The 16723-nt window shown below is 42.2% G+C and overlaps 1 protein-coding gene across 1 annotated transcript; it reads left to right on the forward strand.

Moving 5' to 3' along the window:
• On the forward strand, positions 1–2184 carry Naxd (NAD(P)HX dehydratase). Its single transcript, XM_089254212.1, has one exon. The coding sequence runs from the start codon at positions 62–64 to the stop codon at positions 1037–1039; it is 978 nt and encodes a 325-aa protein (XP_089110338.1). The 5' UTR covers positions 1–61; the 3' UTR covers positions 1040–2184.
• Positions 2185–16723: the final 14539 nt, after the last annotated feature.

Genomic DNA, 16723 nt, shown 5'->3' on the forward strand with positions numbered 1-16723 from the left:
ACAGCATTTGTGGCAACATTGGTCACATGTGATGTAAACAATGGCGTGATATTCTACCTTGATGAGGATCCTGCCGGTTATAAAAGTTCTCAAGTGTTTCTCTTCCTCGTTGAGCAGAATGGACAGCTCGGTACTGGTGAAGAACGTGTTATCGGTGATCCCACCGCTGAGTTTTTCGTCGCACAAAGGTGAATCCGGAAGGATCGGAGTTATCGGTGGCAGCCGAGAGTACACTGGGGCGCCTTACTTCGCGGCCATATCCGCCCTGAAAGTCGGTTGCGACCTATCGTATGTGTTTTGCTGCCGGGACGCGTCCACCGTCATCAAGTCCTACAGCCCGGAACTGATCGTGCATCCTATTCTGGATTCTGGCACAGCCCTGGAGGAATTCTCGGAGGTCTTACCGAAGCTGCACTCCGTAGTGGTTGGACCGGGTCTGGGTAGGGACCACAACATCCTGGACGCGACCCATAGGTTATTGGAATCCGTCAAGGAGAGGCAGTTGCCGATCGTCCTCGACGCCGACGCCCTCTTCTACGTGGCCCAGTGTCCGGACGTCATCCGCGGCTACGAGAAGGCCATACTGACTCCCAACGTTGTCGAGTTCAAGAGGCTGTACTGCGCGGTGTTCGGGAACAGCTCGTCCGCCAACGCCGCGGTCAACAACGACGCTGTGTGCGAGCTGTCGAAGCGCATGGGCCATGTCACCATCGTCCGCAAGGGTCCGGAGGATGTGATCTCCGACGGCTTCAACACCATAGTGTGTAAAGAACCGGGAAGTCCTAGGAGATGTGGCGGACAGGGCGACCTGCTGTCCGGCTCGATGGCCGTGTTCAACTATTGGGCCGATAAGTACTCGAACGAGTCGAATTACGAGCAAGCGGACTGCAAGCCTACAATTGTCGCTTCGCTCGCCGCTTGTATGTTGACGAGGAAATGTAGTTATCTTGCATTCCAGAAACAAAGGCGAAGCACGACCACTACGGACATGATTTCAGAAATTAGGACTGCGTTTACCGTTTTGTTCCCCGATGACTGACACCAATTGCTTGTTTAATTTTGTATATGTTACTGCCAAAGCCTGAAGTTGGCCAGTTCACTAACTGGCTGACTTAGTTGACCCTGGCCAATGTTCGAAATTCAGGCTTTTGCTGGCCCCTATGTACAGATCCCTATGATTCGGGATCTTCTCCGCATTGGCATATTTTGTGTGATAATTATGGCCATTTATGATTAGCCATTGGTAACCATAATTATTATGGTTAGTTACGGCAACTCTAACAGTCAAAGGAATCTGAATACTGATATGTTATCAATCCATAGAGAGAGAGAGAGATAGGGATCATCATGTAAGGGCAAAGCCTGAAATTCAGACATTCGGCCGGCCAGCCAGTTCATTAACTGGCCGACTTGGTCTTTTTCCGTAACATATATCTATATGATTAGGGGCGAAGGACGCGTATGTATAGCTGTGCATTTATTCGGCGTACGACTTGCAGTGACATCACTGTATATTTCAGAGACTCATGACACGGGACATTTATTCTATGTAGAACATATTTGATTAAGTCATTCATTAATGTCACTGGTTTGCCATATATTTCGAAAGTAGCGAAATAAATATTTATCACATCTGTATTATGATTAGCATGATGCATTTTATTTTGTCGTGATGGCTCACGGGATCTGTGAGCGTGCTGCGATCGCTGATCCACCACCCCATCAAGCAAATATATCATGCCTCTTCACACCTCCCCAAATATAAGTACATATACATGAATCAATTGTCGTGAAAGCTCGCTTCAAGGCGACCCTCCGGGAACAACTGGACACAACATCAGCTTTGAATGCAAATGAAAAATAAATTGCTAATCATCCAAAAAAATTGAAGATGAAAGTAAGAGGGAGAAATAATTCTCAAGTAATGAGCAGGGTTCAAACCTTTGACTAACTGTTCTACACTCTACGATCTGGGCTAAAAGTGGATGCTAGCCGTTGTCCTAATTTAATTTATCAATTCTTCAATATATACTTCATAATATCTCGTCGAAATTACATGTGCATGCCGAATAAAAGTCCAGCTCTGTGTTCACGTATCCACAGTGTTCACGTAACAACTAGTTTGTTTATCACACCATTCCAGTAAAATGCGTAGCTGTGAATGCTTAATAAATGTGGAATACAGTTGGACTCTGTTTTAATGAACTTCAAGGGAGCAGAAATTTGGTTTCGTTATAACAGGCCTTGACAAAACCCAGGTTTCCCCAAGGTGACTATAAAATTGGTATTGGTGCCTAAAATTTTCTGTATGTAATTGTTAAATTAGAGTCTACATAAATGACGCAAAATTTTCTGATTTCAAGGCTGCGTCTGTTTTAACTCGGATATAAAGTCCTAGAAAAAGTAAAAAAAAAAAAAAGATTATTTAAGACCTAAATGAACTGTTTAACGCCACTTCCATGACGCAGATATCCTATTTTCTGAAACACATTTCTACTCTCGGCTGAATCAACTACTGAACTATGCATGCACCTCGTTCATATTCCTCTGCGGAACTTTTAACGAATTGGTGCATGTAGTGAACCTGAGAAGTGAAGTTTTTGTTTCTGTGTTATGCTTATTATGTGTAGTGCTGCCATCAGTTTTTCTAACTATGAGTGAAATGTAGTGATTCAATAACTATGGTTGTAGGCCTGTTGCTCCCAGCGGAGAGAGTTTCTAATGGGGAGATCTTGGCCTGCATTTGCACCTCAAAGTTGGGAACCACAGAGAAAACCAACTTCAGCCGACCACCACTGTGGCAACAGTAGGTTTTAAACCTGGGCGTTCGTGATGCGAGTCTGTCACTATGACCACTCAACAGGGTTGGGTTTTACCGGTAAACAGGTTTTTAACAGGAAATGGTAAAATCTAGGTATTTAACATGCGGAATAACAGTTTTTCTATTAACTAATGATTAATAGTTATTTGAGTAATAATCATAAAAAATTCAAATAAAGTTGAGCGTCAATTAAAAAAGAAAAATAAGAATCGTCGAATCAGAATTTTTGTAACACGACCAATGTTTGTTGCCTTCATACAGTCGATGTAAAAACCTATTTCTTTCCATAAATTCTAATAACTTATATTTCGTACAATTTATGCACATACTAGCGAAAAGCCTATACAATGACACTCAAAGGTACCAGGAAGAAATCGTTATATGAGATTATTGTATATTACTTTTAGTCTAGAGCAGTGGTTCTCAACTGGAGGCCATATGTCCCCCCCCCCCCTAATGGTACTGGGATACTTTGGGGGTGCTATGACAGGGGGTTTGGAGGGCTGGAGAGAGCTGAGACAGGGCCGGATTAAGATGCTTGAAGGCCCTACACACTTGAATGATTTAGGTGCCCCCCCCCCATACATATATTTTACACAATGTTGAATCTATCAATGGAAAAAACCATTGAATGAAACTTTGTATTTCAGAATTGACTAATCTAAGACCAGCCGTGGATCCAGAAGTAGGGTGCGGAGTAATCACCCCTCCCAAAATCCAGATAACATGGTAAAACCTGACCTATTCCGTAAAATATGGAACAATCCTACAATAATACACAATTAGCCACCCCTCCTGACTCATCGCTGTGAATCCGTGGCTGTGTCTAAGGTTAGATATATGATCTGGATATTTCTGAGCAAAAGCTTTCTCCTACTTTTTCTGTAGGAGAAAGCTTTGTGGAGAAAGCACCCTGTATATTAAATCTGTATATTTCTGAGCACTCACTTTATATTCATCTAAAAGCTTTCTCTTACTTCTTTCTAGCTCAAAGTCTTTGATACCATCTTTAAAACGAATGATACTTACCACATTTGTGTCTGTACTTAGTAGAGATATGAGCCATCATATATTTTTACATACTTTAATCGAGCAAATGGACCCTCAATCAAAAAGATTTTTTCCCACATTATTTGCTTCTTAACGCATCTTAAATTTTCCTTTGTGTTTTGATTCTGGCTTTGAAATTACAATGTTAAATTTTATTGGTTTTTCCATCCCCAAATTCAGCGCTTGATCCCTCTCTATACTATTCTTGATTAAAAATTCTTATGAAAAATTTGTTGAAAGATCCCCCCTTTAAAATTATGCTAGATAAGAGACATGCGTGTCGATTTTACATTTTTTTTTAATTGCCAAAATGCAAGTTTTCAAACTTTTTTTTTAGATAGACCATGGATTTGCTATATAGGGTGGCCTCTGTTAATTCACCCTTCATCTCATCAACTATTTTTTTTTTTTCCAAATTCAATTTATTTGTCGTAGAGGTAAGGTTCCGATTGCGAAAAATGTGTCCAGAAAGCAATCTGTTTCAGTTTTGAGAATGAAAATACAGTGTGTCACAAAATAAAAAAAAATATTGATTTACATGGACACCTGTCCTAAAAAACCCAATTAGAAAGTTGTTGCAAATACAAAAATCTGCGAAAAGTTGGGAAAGAACATCGTAAACTAAGGGACAAGCCTCTTTCCCTCATTTATGCTGTTCTTTCCCAACTTGTCTCCGATCAGAACCGGACTTAGGGGGAGGGGTGCGGAAGGCGCGGTTGCACCGGGCCGCAAATTTACAGGGGGACGTATAATTTTTTCAAAAGAGAAACCTTTTCCTTTCTCGGCAGATGCTTTTGAAATTTTTGATTAAAATTTAATTTTTTCCCCATTAAACCATTATTGATTGTGAAAGGAAGTTTTCAGTTTAAAGCCCCAACACAGTATTATTTTTAGCGTTATTAGATATGGCAGTAGCTTATGTGTAAAAGAAAAAAGAGTATATTATGCAGGTGGTCGCATTCTTTATCCCTGAAAGAAGTCTGGCCTTTCTTTCTGCCGTTAAAGAATAACAGGGCTATACGTATTAACCAAGAAAAAAACATGCTTAGAGCAACAAACGAAAATGGAAACTAGAAAAGATGTCTAGCAATTTTTTTCCCCTTGAAAACCTCCCCTCTCTTACCATCTGGTCTGGAGGTACCAATAGTGCACACAAGATGAATGTTTGTACTTTCATTCGGCGATACTTCCACTATTGATATTCCATGGTAGACTGTAGCATGGGTATCTCTAGATAATGACTGCCCCGGAGCGAGGCAACTTCGACTGTCTTTTTTTTTATTGCATAAAAAGAAATGATGGTTATTGTTTTTTCCCCCGGATCCCAGGGCTGGAGTCCTGTCAGCAGTGCCGTCTTAACGCATGGACCCACGCGGGCACGGCTAGTGGGACCGACCTCACAAAAATGAGATATAGTTGAAATTTTCGAGGATCATACATGTAAATTTTCCTGGTAGGGCCTCAGAAAAATCACTTGGCCCGGGAGGCTCATGGTGCTCTTAAGACGGCCCTGGCACCCGAACAAAGTGATATATCTGAGCCCCACCCCCGTCTGGTCGGAAATGCTTACCTAATAATTTGTATGAAAAATGCTTCGGAAAAAAAAGTTCATCGAATCCAATTATTCTGAGGCCTCCCGGATGGACCTTGCCCCGTAAAAGGGCTGGGGCAATCAGATTACTGCTTCGAGCAAATTGGGGGGGGGCTTTCACAAAATACACAATTATTTTGCATGATAATAAATCCTTTCAAGAGGCCCGAAGAAAGTCTGCCCCGGGACCCCGAGAAGGCATCCTACGTCCCTTGGTTGACCTTCATAGGCTCCTTTCTACAAGCAGGGTCGATTCTTGATCAGCCGGGCAGGATCACATTTTGGTGCCCTTTGTAATGTTGAAGGAGGGTTAAAAGTTGAAATTGGTGCCCTCTCTGGTCCGGCGCCAGGAGCACTGGACCCGCTTGCTCCCCCCCCCACTAGTTGCGGCCCTTTCCACAAGAGTAGGCAGCAGGGGCAAGCACGCATTTTGGTGCCCACCCCCTCTGATCCGACACACGGGTCACAAGACCCGCCTGCTCCCGAGGGGAGCAGACACGGGACGACAGCTGGAGATGTCTGCCTTTGCTCAGGAACGGATCCAGGGATGGGTGCGGTAGGTAAGAACCGAATAATATTGGGAAATTTTCCTGCCCCGTACAATACGGGACGATCCAACGAACTTACACAATTCGCTTCTACGGACACATCTTACTGTATCCGCACGTGGCGGTGTCCCCATGCAGCCGCGTAAGTCGAACGGCCAAAGAACCGTCCATAGTTAAGAGCACCGATCATGGTTTCATTTCTGAATATGTGGATAAATAATAAAAAGGGCTGGACAAATCCACAAAAATCCACATTCACGAATGAATATTTTTTATGCAAGAATAGGTCACGGGGGGTTGTGTCAAAAAAATACATGCCTCGTCAAAATTTTTACATTCCCCGGGCATTTCGGGCAATAGCCCTGATGATAACGTTGTCGTTTTTAGAAGGTATTGATACGCATGTTTTTCTGTAAAAGTAGGTGGTGGTTTTTAAGAGTCCTCCCCCCCCCCACTTTGATATAAACGGGCCAATGATTGCCAAAGCAAGAATTAAAGTCAACTACTGAGACCACCGTGAAGAGAGGGGGATTTCCCTCAGCCCTAAATGCGAAGAAAATGGCCGATGGAGATGGGATGATCAAGAGTTTGTTGTTCTATCCTTTGGTTACACCCCTTCCTTCCGCAGGGCTGTCTTAAGTGCATCATTGGCCCGCACCGGCAAAATGATTTTTCTGCCGTCCTCTCTCACCCAGCTAGAAATACCCCCCTTCAAACTACTGAAAATTGTAACCAGATTTCATTATCACGAGGCCCCCCGGGCCGTGCCCTGGTGGGCCCATGCGTTAACACAGCACTGCCCCTTCCAAAATAAATTACTGGCTTCCACTGAGGTCAAATATTTTTGGTTTTAATTTGGAAGCCCGAAAAATTATGAGACCCCGAGAAGTAGCCCACTTGTCCTGTGGAAAAATCGGTGCCCCCCCCCCTCCCCAACATCTTGCAGCAGCATCCCTAGGCTGATATCTTTCACGGGCCCCTCTAAGGTGAATTTACGGTGGTAAAAAACTAAGCAGCATTGCTCCATATAAAAGCTTATAAACTGATCTGAAAGATCAAACTTCCAGTTCAGTAATTTTATCAAGAATCAAGGAGAGATCCAAAACAAAGGACCTCCACACAAGCAGACCACAAGTAAGACCATAAAAAGTGAATTTTTCAATACCACACTTTATTGTAATGTGCTGCCATCTAGTCGTAAATTTAAAAGTGACTCATGTGGTGATGAAGTTTAAAGTAAAAAAACTATATTCTTTATTCCGCTCAGTTCCTTATAAACAAAGCTCATAAACTGAACTGGAAATTCAAACTGAAAGTTCGGTTATTTTATTTGGGCATAAGGAGACGTTCAAAGCAAAGAACCTCTTAATGAGCAGACGACAGACGGTTTGTTCGGTTCCCTGCAAGCTAAGCTCACAAACAGAACTGGCAGTTCAAACTCCCAGTTCAGTAATTTTCTTAGGACACAAGGAGACGTCCAAAACAAGTAACCTGGAGAGAAGCAGACGACAGAGATTCTGAGTCTTATACTGTTGGTGCCATCTAATCTCGAAATTTCAGGCAACTCAATGTGATGATGAAAAAATAGAGAGAGAGTTCTTTGTGTGTTAATTTTGAGCATGAAATTTTTTTATGAGACGAAAATTTCGGTAACAAAATTCGTAAATTTGCAATAATCGATTTTTTTTATGTACAAAAAATAATTATTTCTTTCCACAAGAAAATTCGGACAATATGGATAATCGAACAAATAAGTGAAAATACGGATTATGTGGTCTTCACATATAGGGTTACCAGATTCAAAACTGAAAAAGGAGGACGCCTGGTGTGAACCTTAAGTAGTGCCGTCTTAACGCATGCCTCCCTCCCAGGCCGTGCCCGAAGAACCTCAAGAGAAGAGGTGCCTCAGAAAAACGAGACGTAGTTGAATTTTTCGAGAATTTTTCAGGTAGGGTCTACAAAAAATCCCTTGGCTCGGGGGCCGATGATGCTCTTAAGAATCCTGCCCAGAGCGCTTGAAGAGGCAAGCGCTTTGATCCTGCCTATCGACCCCACCCTTGTGGGAGGGGGGGGGGCATGGAATTCCAGTACTTGATTCCTTTACTTCTATTAATTTACATTAATTAAACAAAAACCAGCAATAAAAAATTCGAAAAATGATCGGTTATCGAAATGCAACGTATATTTGATAGAGATGATGAAGCGCTTTGGAAGTATGACGGAAATTTGTCTGTTCAATAGGATTCGAGCTACGATGAAGTGTCAGCAGGTGGACCACGCGCTAATTATTATCAATAATTTATGAATTTTGTAAAATTAATTCAAATGCCATTCCCTCTCAATGGATCATTTGATTTCGATCCAGACCAGGGTGACCATACGTCCCGTATTTCCCGGGATAGTCTCGGTATTTTCTGTTTTTTCGGCTGTCCCGACTTTTTAGCAAAAGTGTCCCGGTTCTTCCCGTATTTCCCACGAAGCCTAGTTGAATATTTATTCTTTATTGAAGTCAAAGATTGAATTTTTTTTTTCAACTCATAAATTATATTATGATAATTACAACTTTACATGAGAATATTAATCTCCCACATTTATCTTGATGAGCATTTTTTTTCGTGGAATTCCTTTTAATCCACTGCAATTTGCAGTGGTGCTTCATTTCCCGCCATTGTGAGTTTCCGTAAATTCAGCAATATTTGGCAACTTTGTTTGTTTTGGCATCCTTTTTGGCGATAATTGGCGATGTCCCGTATTTGGAATCTTAATTTACCGTATTTCTCTGGAGGAAATATGGTCAGCCTAATCCAGACTATCAACGCGTTCCTGAAATAATGAAAAAATGAGTGTAATAAAAAATGCGTTCTTTCTGAAAAAACATTTCCCCTTCAAGATTTATGTTCGTAACTCGAAAAGTTTGTAAGTCGGGGAGCAACTACATAAAAGAGTTTTTAGAGGGGCCGCAAAAATTCTCCTAAGCCCGGACCTGTCTCCGATTTTCGAATTTAAATATATCAGGGAATAATGTAGTTAAAAACCTGTAATTTCTTTTTTAGGCTCAGAAGAGAAAGAGCAACAACTTCTAATTGGAAGTTAGAGAACGGGGGGAGGGGGGATCGTATAAAAATTTACATTTTTCATTTTGTGTACACTGTATTTTCATCCTCAAAACTCGTACAGGGCGTTTTCTGGTCACATTTTGAGAATGTTTAAAATTAGAACCATACCACTACGACGAACGGTTGATGAGATAAAGGCTGCAACAACACTCCAAGGAGAAACCATTGAATCTTAGAATGGTAATTCAATGAGCCACAATAGTGAGGGAGGGGGGGGGGCGGGGTTGAGCAGGCGGGTCTGGTGCATTTTGCAGCAGGTTCCCTAGGATGGGGTTTTTCGCAGGATCCCCGGCTAGACTTGTCACAGAGCGCCCCCCCCCCTATATTAAATCTATAGTGTGAAAAAAAAAGATAAAAACCATATCAGGCCCCGGACTGCAGCTCTGTCAGCACCACTCTTATGAGGGATCATGTCCGGGGGGGGGGGATCTCATGTATATAAGTGACCCCAACTCCTGATATTTTGTATAGTACAATAAATTTTTAAAATAAGAAGGAAATATGTAGGCTGTTTATTTCCAGCTAAGTATGGGGCTACCATAGAATCACTTTGCCTAAGGAACCCATGATATTGAGACGGCCCTGAATAGAACTCGGATTAGCGGGGAGCTCATGAAATTCTAGCCCAGGGGTCTGGAGGGCAATCTTATTTGCAATGTTCTCGTTCAGTATAAATTCACTGGAAAAAGCAATTCAATACGTATAAGGCATTTTGCTTCTAGATGAGGGTCAGAGAGTTTCTGGGTAAGGGGCCGTTCAAGTATCACGTAAGCAGGCCCGTCTTGCTGGGGGGGGGGAGGGCAACGGGCTTTGAAAATACACTAAAAATGGTATATGTATATATATATATATATATACAAATATATATACATATACATACATACATTGAGTACATGTGCTTTGCCCCCTTCCCCTGGAAAAATTTGAAATGACGACCCTGTGTACGTAAGCAAATTTTTAGTTTTTGACCCCCTCCCCCCACACCTTGTCAGCAAAATTTCGTCATCAGCTCTGCCCCTCTTAATCCTAACGCATATTGACGTTAGGATCAGAGACGTACACAAGAAGGGAGGCATAAGGGAGCTCGTGCGCCCCTCCCCTCCCGACAATCAAAAATTTATGTAAGAAAATACCTTTATATGTTACTTTAATCAATTTCTGTTAATTTCAATGTTATTTGAAGGCTCTGATCTCAAAATTTATCTTTAATAAATTCATTGCGACCTACCCTCGAAGCCATACAATGATAAATCACATAAAGGGTGTTTGGCCTGCGGACCAAATATGACCCTGGGAGTTATCTGATGCGGCCTGCCCTCCTCAAAACCTAATTTTGTAAAAAAATGAACTAAGCAGCACATTTAAAGATCGCTTAAGTGTCCCGTGGTACAGTTCCAGAGCATTTAAGCGGCCCGTGGTACATTTCCAGATCACTTAAATGACCCGGGACGCGGTTCTAGAACACTTAAGCGATCCGTGACACATTTAAAGATCCATTGAGTGACATGGGACGTAGTTTTAGAGCACTTAAGTGGCCCCAGTGCGGTTCTACATCACTCAAGTTACCCGCGGCACATTCCCAGAGTACTTAGGTGATCCGCGGCATATAATTACGGATCACTTGAGTGATGCGTGGCACAGTTCCAGAGCACTTAAGCGATCCGTGATACATTTCTAGATCACTTAGATTCGCGAAACATTTAGAGATCACTAAAGTGGCTCTGTAGGGCACTTATCAATAGGGAGGGGGGGAATGTTACTTCAAGTGCCCACAAACTATCGAAAGATTTTTCTCGTTTTTGGGGCACCGAGTAAGATGCCATTAAGAAATAGTTCATATTTTCATAAAGGGTGGTTGATGACGTAAGCATCATACAAACCCCCTCACCCCTCTCCTTGTCATCAAAATTCATCAAATCGGAAACCCCCCTCCCCCCACCCATCGATGCTGACGTAATACTTGAATGACCCATAAGACGGGAGCCACGAGATAAAAAAAATATATCGTTCAAAGGGGGCCACGGGCAAAAAAGGGATTAAGAAACTACTTTTTCCACATTCAGCTCTTATTGATAAGCCGTCATATTTTCCTTCCTTTTAGGATTGAATTTTTCTAAATTTTTCTAAATTTTTTTTGATACAGTTGGGCCTTATTAATGCCAGAATATATGCACTTACTCCAAGCTTCCCAAGGAGGAAATTAAGGAAGTGGGGTGGGGGAGGGTATCTGGTGCTTCAGGCCCCGGACAAGTGAGAACCTTAATTTTTTCCTTGGCTTTATTTGAGCGTTCCTGGAAAATTACTGGTTGGTCTGTGACAGGGCTCCAGCCCGGGACTGTTCTCATCTATTTTTTTTTATACTATAAAGAGCCCCGTGGAAAGTCCTACCTGGGGGGGGGGGCCCGCCAAGGATTCCAGCCTAAGGATGCCCTGCTGCGGGATGTGGGGGCGGAAGGGGGGGCCCATGGCTGAACCAAAAAATGTTCGGGGGGGGGGACCAAAGTGACAGAACAATGGATTTGGCCATCTTTTCCCCTTTTTCGGTCATTTTCTCACATTTCGGAGGGGGACCAGATCCCCCAAGTCCCCCCCCCCCCCTAGTTACCCCCCTTGCTAGTTACGGCCCTGTTTTCTCAAAAGCAAGAAAATGAAAATTAGTCTTCGTATTGCCTTTTAATCTCTAACTGCATAAATCCATAGGATGTTTTAAAATTAATTATGGGCCCATAAAAAGTACACGAATACGAAATTCCGCAGCTTTAACAAAGCATTTTTTTTTGGTAGCAAAAACCGGCAAATCGATAACTTCATCATTAAAGCCCATCAAAAAGAAAAAAAAACCGATTCATTTCTACGCGTTTCTTTAATCTAGACTCGTTTCTTTCATGGGCCGCTCAGGCAGTGGCGTAGCCAAGTTTTGGTCAGGGTGGGAGAGAAGACCGAAATCCGGCGCCATTTTTTTTTTTTTTTTTTTTTGGTCCTGCTTTAGACGCAAACTTAAAATTATTGCATCAGTAGAAAGAACTTGAAACACTTTTCCAATTGGGAAAGAATCAAATTAAATTTATTTTGTTTTCAGTTGATGTTATTCCTTCAAATTAAAATTAATTACTTTTCAATTGATTGGATTTATTTTAATCTTTTTATTAATTAATTTAAAAAAAAATGTAAATTTTATTCTATGTTTTGTGTACTTTTACAAATGCAAGCACCAAAACCAATTGGGAAATCGCCCTAAAAGGTGATTGCATTATCTATCTACAAGTATATACACTGCTGGCCACCGTAAATGCAACACCCTGAAGGAAGCATGCAAATAATATGAAATTTACAACATGCATTAGCGGAGGTGAGATATGCAAATGATTAGAATTTCAGCGCAGACGCACATCACGCGCGCCTGTGGCGCCACTTCAAAGCGCTATTTAAGGCTTGGAGATTTCGACGATTTGAAGTACGGCAATTGTGTTTTTCTTGTGGTTTTTTCAAAAAAACGATCAATTATGCCTCGTAGAAAACAGCGATCATCTTTTGATCAAGTATCCGAGTTCGACAGAGGAAGGATAGTGGCCTACCGAGATTGTGGATTATCTTTCAGGGAAATCGGTAGTCGTGTTGGACGAAACCAAACAACTGTAATGCGGATATGTGATCGTTGGATGCAGGAGGGACCGACGTGTTCGATCGCATCCACCTCAGTGCACCACTTCACGTGATGACAGGCGTATTGTGCGTATGGCAGTGACGGATCGCTCAGCCACATCACGAACCATAGCACAGCATATTCAGTCTGTACCGCACCATCCAGTGTCTGCGCGTACCATTCGACGCCGTTTACAGCAGAGTGGTCTGTCCGCAAGACGTCCATTGCTTCGTCTACCCTTGACGCAGAACCACAGACGTCTCCGCCGCCAATGGTGCGATGAAAGAAGGATGTGGACGGCACAATGGAATGAAATTGTCTTTACTGACGAGTCACGCTTCTGTCCGCAACACCACGATGGTCGGATTCGAGTCTGGAGACACCGTGGAGAGAGGATGCTGAACAGCTGCGTTATGCACCGCCACACTGGTCCTGCACCGGGTATTATGGTATGGGGCGGTATTGGATATCACTCTCGCACTCCTCTAGTACGCATTGCCGGTACTTTAAAAAGCCAGCGCTACATCTCCGAGGTGTTGGAGCCAGTTGTCCTTCCTTACCTTCAGGGCTTGCCCACAGCCATATTTCAACAGGATAATGCGCGACCACACGTGGCACGCATTGTCCAAAGGTTCTTCGTCAATCGCCAGATTGAATTGCTTCCCTGGCCAGCTCGCTCTCCGGATCTTTCGCCGATATAAAACATGTGGTCCATGGTTGCTCAACGATTGACCCAGATTACATCCCCAGCTGCCACACCAGATCAACTTTGGCAACGCGTGGAAGCTGCTTGGTCTGCTGCACCCCAAGAACACATCCAAAGTCTCTTTGAATCAATGCCGAGGCGTGTGGCAGCGGTGATCTCCAACAATGGCGGCTACTCTGGCTACTGATTTTGGCAGGAACCACACTTCACAGAAATCTATAAATTTAATCATTTGATGCTTGGTCAACATGTTATCTACAAAATAAATATTGTTGCGATATCTCTTGTCTTTCTTGGTGTTGCAATTCGGGTGGCCAGCAGTGTATATAAAATTGATTTTCTGTCTGTCTGTGTGTGTGTGTATGTTCTCTATACAAATCTACAATTTTAGATCGACCGTCGCCAAATTTTGCATACATACCAAATGGGACCCGACTTGAACGATAGGCTACTTTAAAATTTCGTCAGCCCAGGGCAAATGCCCCAAACGGGCAAAAAACCGTAGGGCAACAATGGTTTTTGGGCCTCAACAATCACTTTCTGAACGTTTACTTTGGTTACCGTGGTTCCCTAACAATGCGTTTCAGACGTGTTTATGCCTTTATAATGGTTTGCCACATTTTCAATACTCTCAGTAATGAGGCTTTTTGAATAGACGTCATAATCATCACCAGCATCGCTTTGAGGGTCAGGAAAAGAGTGATCCTCATAGAAATCAGTGTTAAAATTGCTTATTCTACTGTAGAAATGCGGAAATTTGGTGGGGTTTTCTGTCACATCAATAATTTTAAAAATTGTATTGAATTCTAGATTTTTGTGAAATATTGAGTTCGCTTAGAAGCCCAGGAGATTTAATATGAAGTAATTAACCCGGACCTACTTTTGAGTTGGATATCTATGCAATAACATTGATTTCAACTTTTTATTTACATCTTCTCAAGCATGAAAATTAATGTCTCCGTATTGTCTTTTGATATTCAACAGCATAAATCCATGTAGGTTAGGGGGATATTTTAAAATTAATTATGGGCCCGTAAGAAGTACATCGAAAAAATTCTACAGCTTTAATTAAGCATTTTTGGAAGCTGAAACAGGCAGATAATTAACTTGATGTTTGTGGGGGGGGGGGAGGAATCGAAATACCTAGCACCCATCAAAAAAAAAAGGGGGTGGGGACTATATTCCTTTCCATGTTTCTTTAAATCTAGATTTGCTTATTTCATAAGTCGCCATATTGGTTAACTTTAGACACTGTTTGCATGTCCCTCAAAGAAAGAGGGAGATATCACGTGATCCAAAAAGCCTAATTGAAGAAAACCCGGGCAACGCCGGGTATTATAGCTAGTTTAGTAATAAAATATATAAAAAATGATAGGGGGAATTAAAATTGAAAGAAAAGCAATTCTCATGCGTCCATTTAATCGCTTTCTTCACGTTACACTCTTATCGTAAGCACATATGGGGGCCATTCAAGTATTACGTAAGCAGATTTTTTAGCCGTTTTTGACCCCCCCCCCTCCCCCGGTCAGCAAAATTTCGTCAGCAGCTTAGAATATTTCATATCTTCAAAAAGGGGTGGTTGATGACGTAAGCAACCTTCAAACTCCCCCTCCCCCCTTGTCAGCAAATCCGAAACCCCCTTTCCCCCCGATGCTGACGTAATACTTGAATGACCCCTATCACATATACACTACTACTACAACTCAATCGTACGTATACATCCAAGACATTTCTCTTATGGAAGTTCTATAAGAGTCTATAAGTCTATAATATGCTGACAATATGCTAATATAATAATATATGCTGATGTTTTTCTTTAATGTAAATTAATTATCGTAAGCCCGAGGGGCACCAAATTGCTGCTCGCGAGGAGATGTTACCCCTGGGGTAGGATGTTTAAAAGAAAAAAAAATGTATATATATGTTTACATTGAGAAAATAAATGCACTCGCAGGGCCGGGGTAAGTTACTCATTATAGAATTTCTAACAAATTGGTGCACGCCGGGAGAAAAGTTCTTTCTTATATGATGCGTGACCATGACGTATCTATGGGGTCAGTCATGCGTGGTTTGTGTTCGAGAATTTGCCATCTGTTTTCCATATTAGGGGCCATTCAAATATTACGTCAGCATCGATGTGGGGGGGGAAGGGGGTTTCCGATTTACTGACTTTTGATGACAAGGGGGGGGGAAGTTGGATAATGCTTACGTCATCAACCACCCTTTATGAAGATATGGAATATTCTTAATGACATCTTACTCGGTGCGTCGGAAACGGGGAAAAACCTTTCGATAGTTTGTGGGCACTTTAAGTAACATCCCCCTATTGATAAGTGCCCTACAGAGCCACTTTAGTGATCTCTAAATGTTTCGCGAATCTAAGTGACCTAGAAATGCATCACGGATCGCTTAAGTGCTCTGGAACTGTGCCACGCATCACTCAAGTGATCCGTAATTATATGCCGCGGATCACCCAAGTAATCTGGGAATGTGCCGCGGGTAACGTGAGTGGTGTAGAACCGCACTGGGGCCACTTAAGGGCTCTAAAACTACGTCACATGTCACTCGATGGATCTTTAAATGTGTCACGGATCGTTCTAGAACTGTGTCTCGGGTCATTTAAATGATCTGAAAATGTGCCACGGGCCGCTTAAATGATCCGGAATTGTACCACGGGACACTTAAGCGATCTGTAAATGCGCCGCCTAGTTCATTTTTAGAAAATTAGGTTTGAGGAGGGCAGGTCGCACATCAGATAACCTCCGGGGCCATATTTGGTCCGCGGGCCAAGGACCTTTATGCGATTTATCATTATATGGCTTAGAGGGTAGGTCGCAATGAATTTATTAAAGATAAATTTCATAGCCTTCAAATAACATTGAAATTAACAGAAATTGATTAAAATAACATATAAAGGTATTTTCTACCGAAATTTCAATTGAAAAAAATATTTTTTTGCATTAAAAAATAAATTTTCGATCATCTCGGGGTGGGGGAACGAGCCCCCCCCCCCTCCTGATCCCACCAATATGTGTTAGGATTCAGAGGGGCAAAGGTGACGAAATTTTGCTGACAAGGGAGGGAGGGGGTCAAAAATGGCTAAAAATTTGCTTACGTAATACTTGAACGGCCCCTTAGAAGTAAGACTGGCAGATGCATAAAGTTTTCTGTTACGCAAACACCACGGGGAAAGGAAACAGTTATTTTCCGGATATTATTCTGAGGTGAACTCGGAAATAAAAGTCATC

This window comes from Pholcus phalangioides, unplaced genomic scaffold, assembly GCF_987345545.1.
Source record: "Pholcus phalangioides strain wild (caught in Gottingen) unplaced genomic scaffold, Ppha-v1.0 ptg000040l_1, whole genome shotgun sequence".
NCBI lineage: Eukaryota > Metazoa > Arthropoda > Arachnida > Araneae > Pholcidae > Pholcus > Pholcus phalangioides.

What these genes read in the sequence shown, in the direction of transcription:
- Naxd (XM_089254212.1), top strand. Translation starts at nt 62, where the DNA reads ATGAGGATCCTGCCGGTTATAAAAGTTCTCAAGTGTTTCTCTTCCTCG.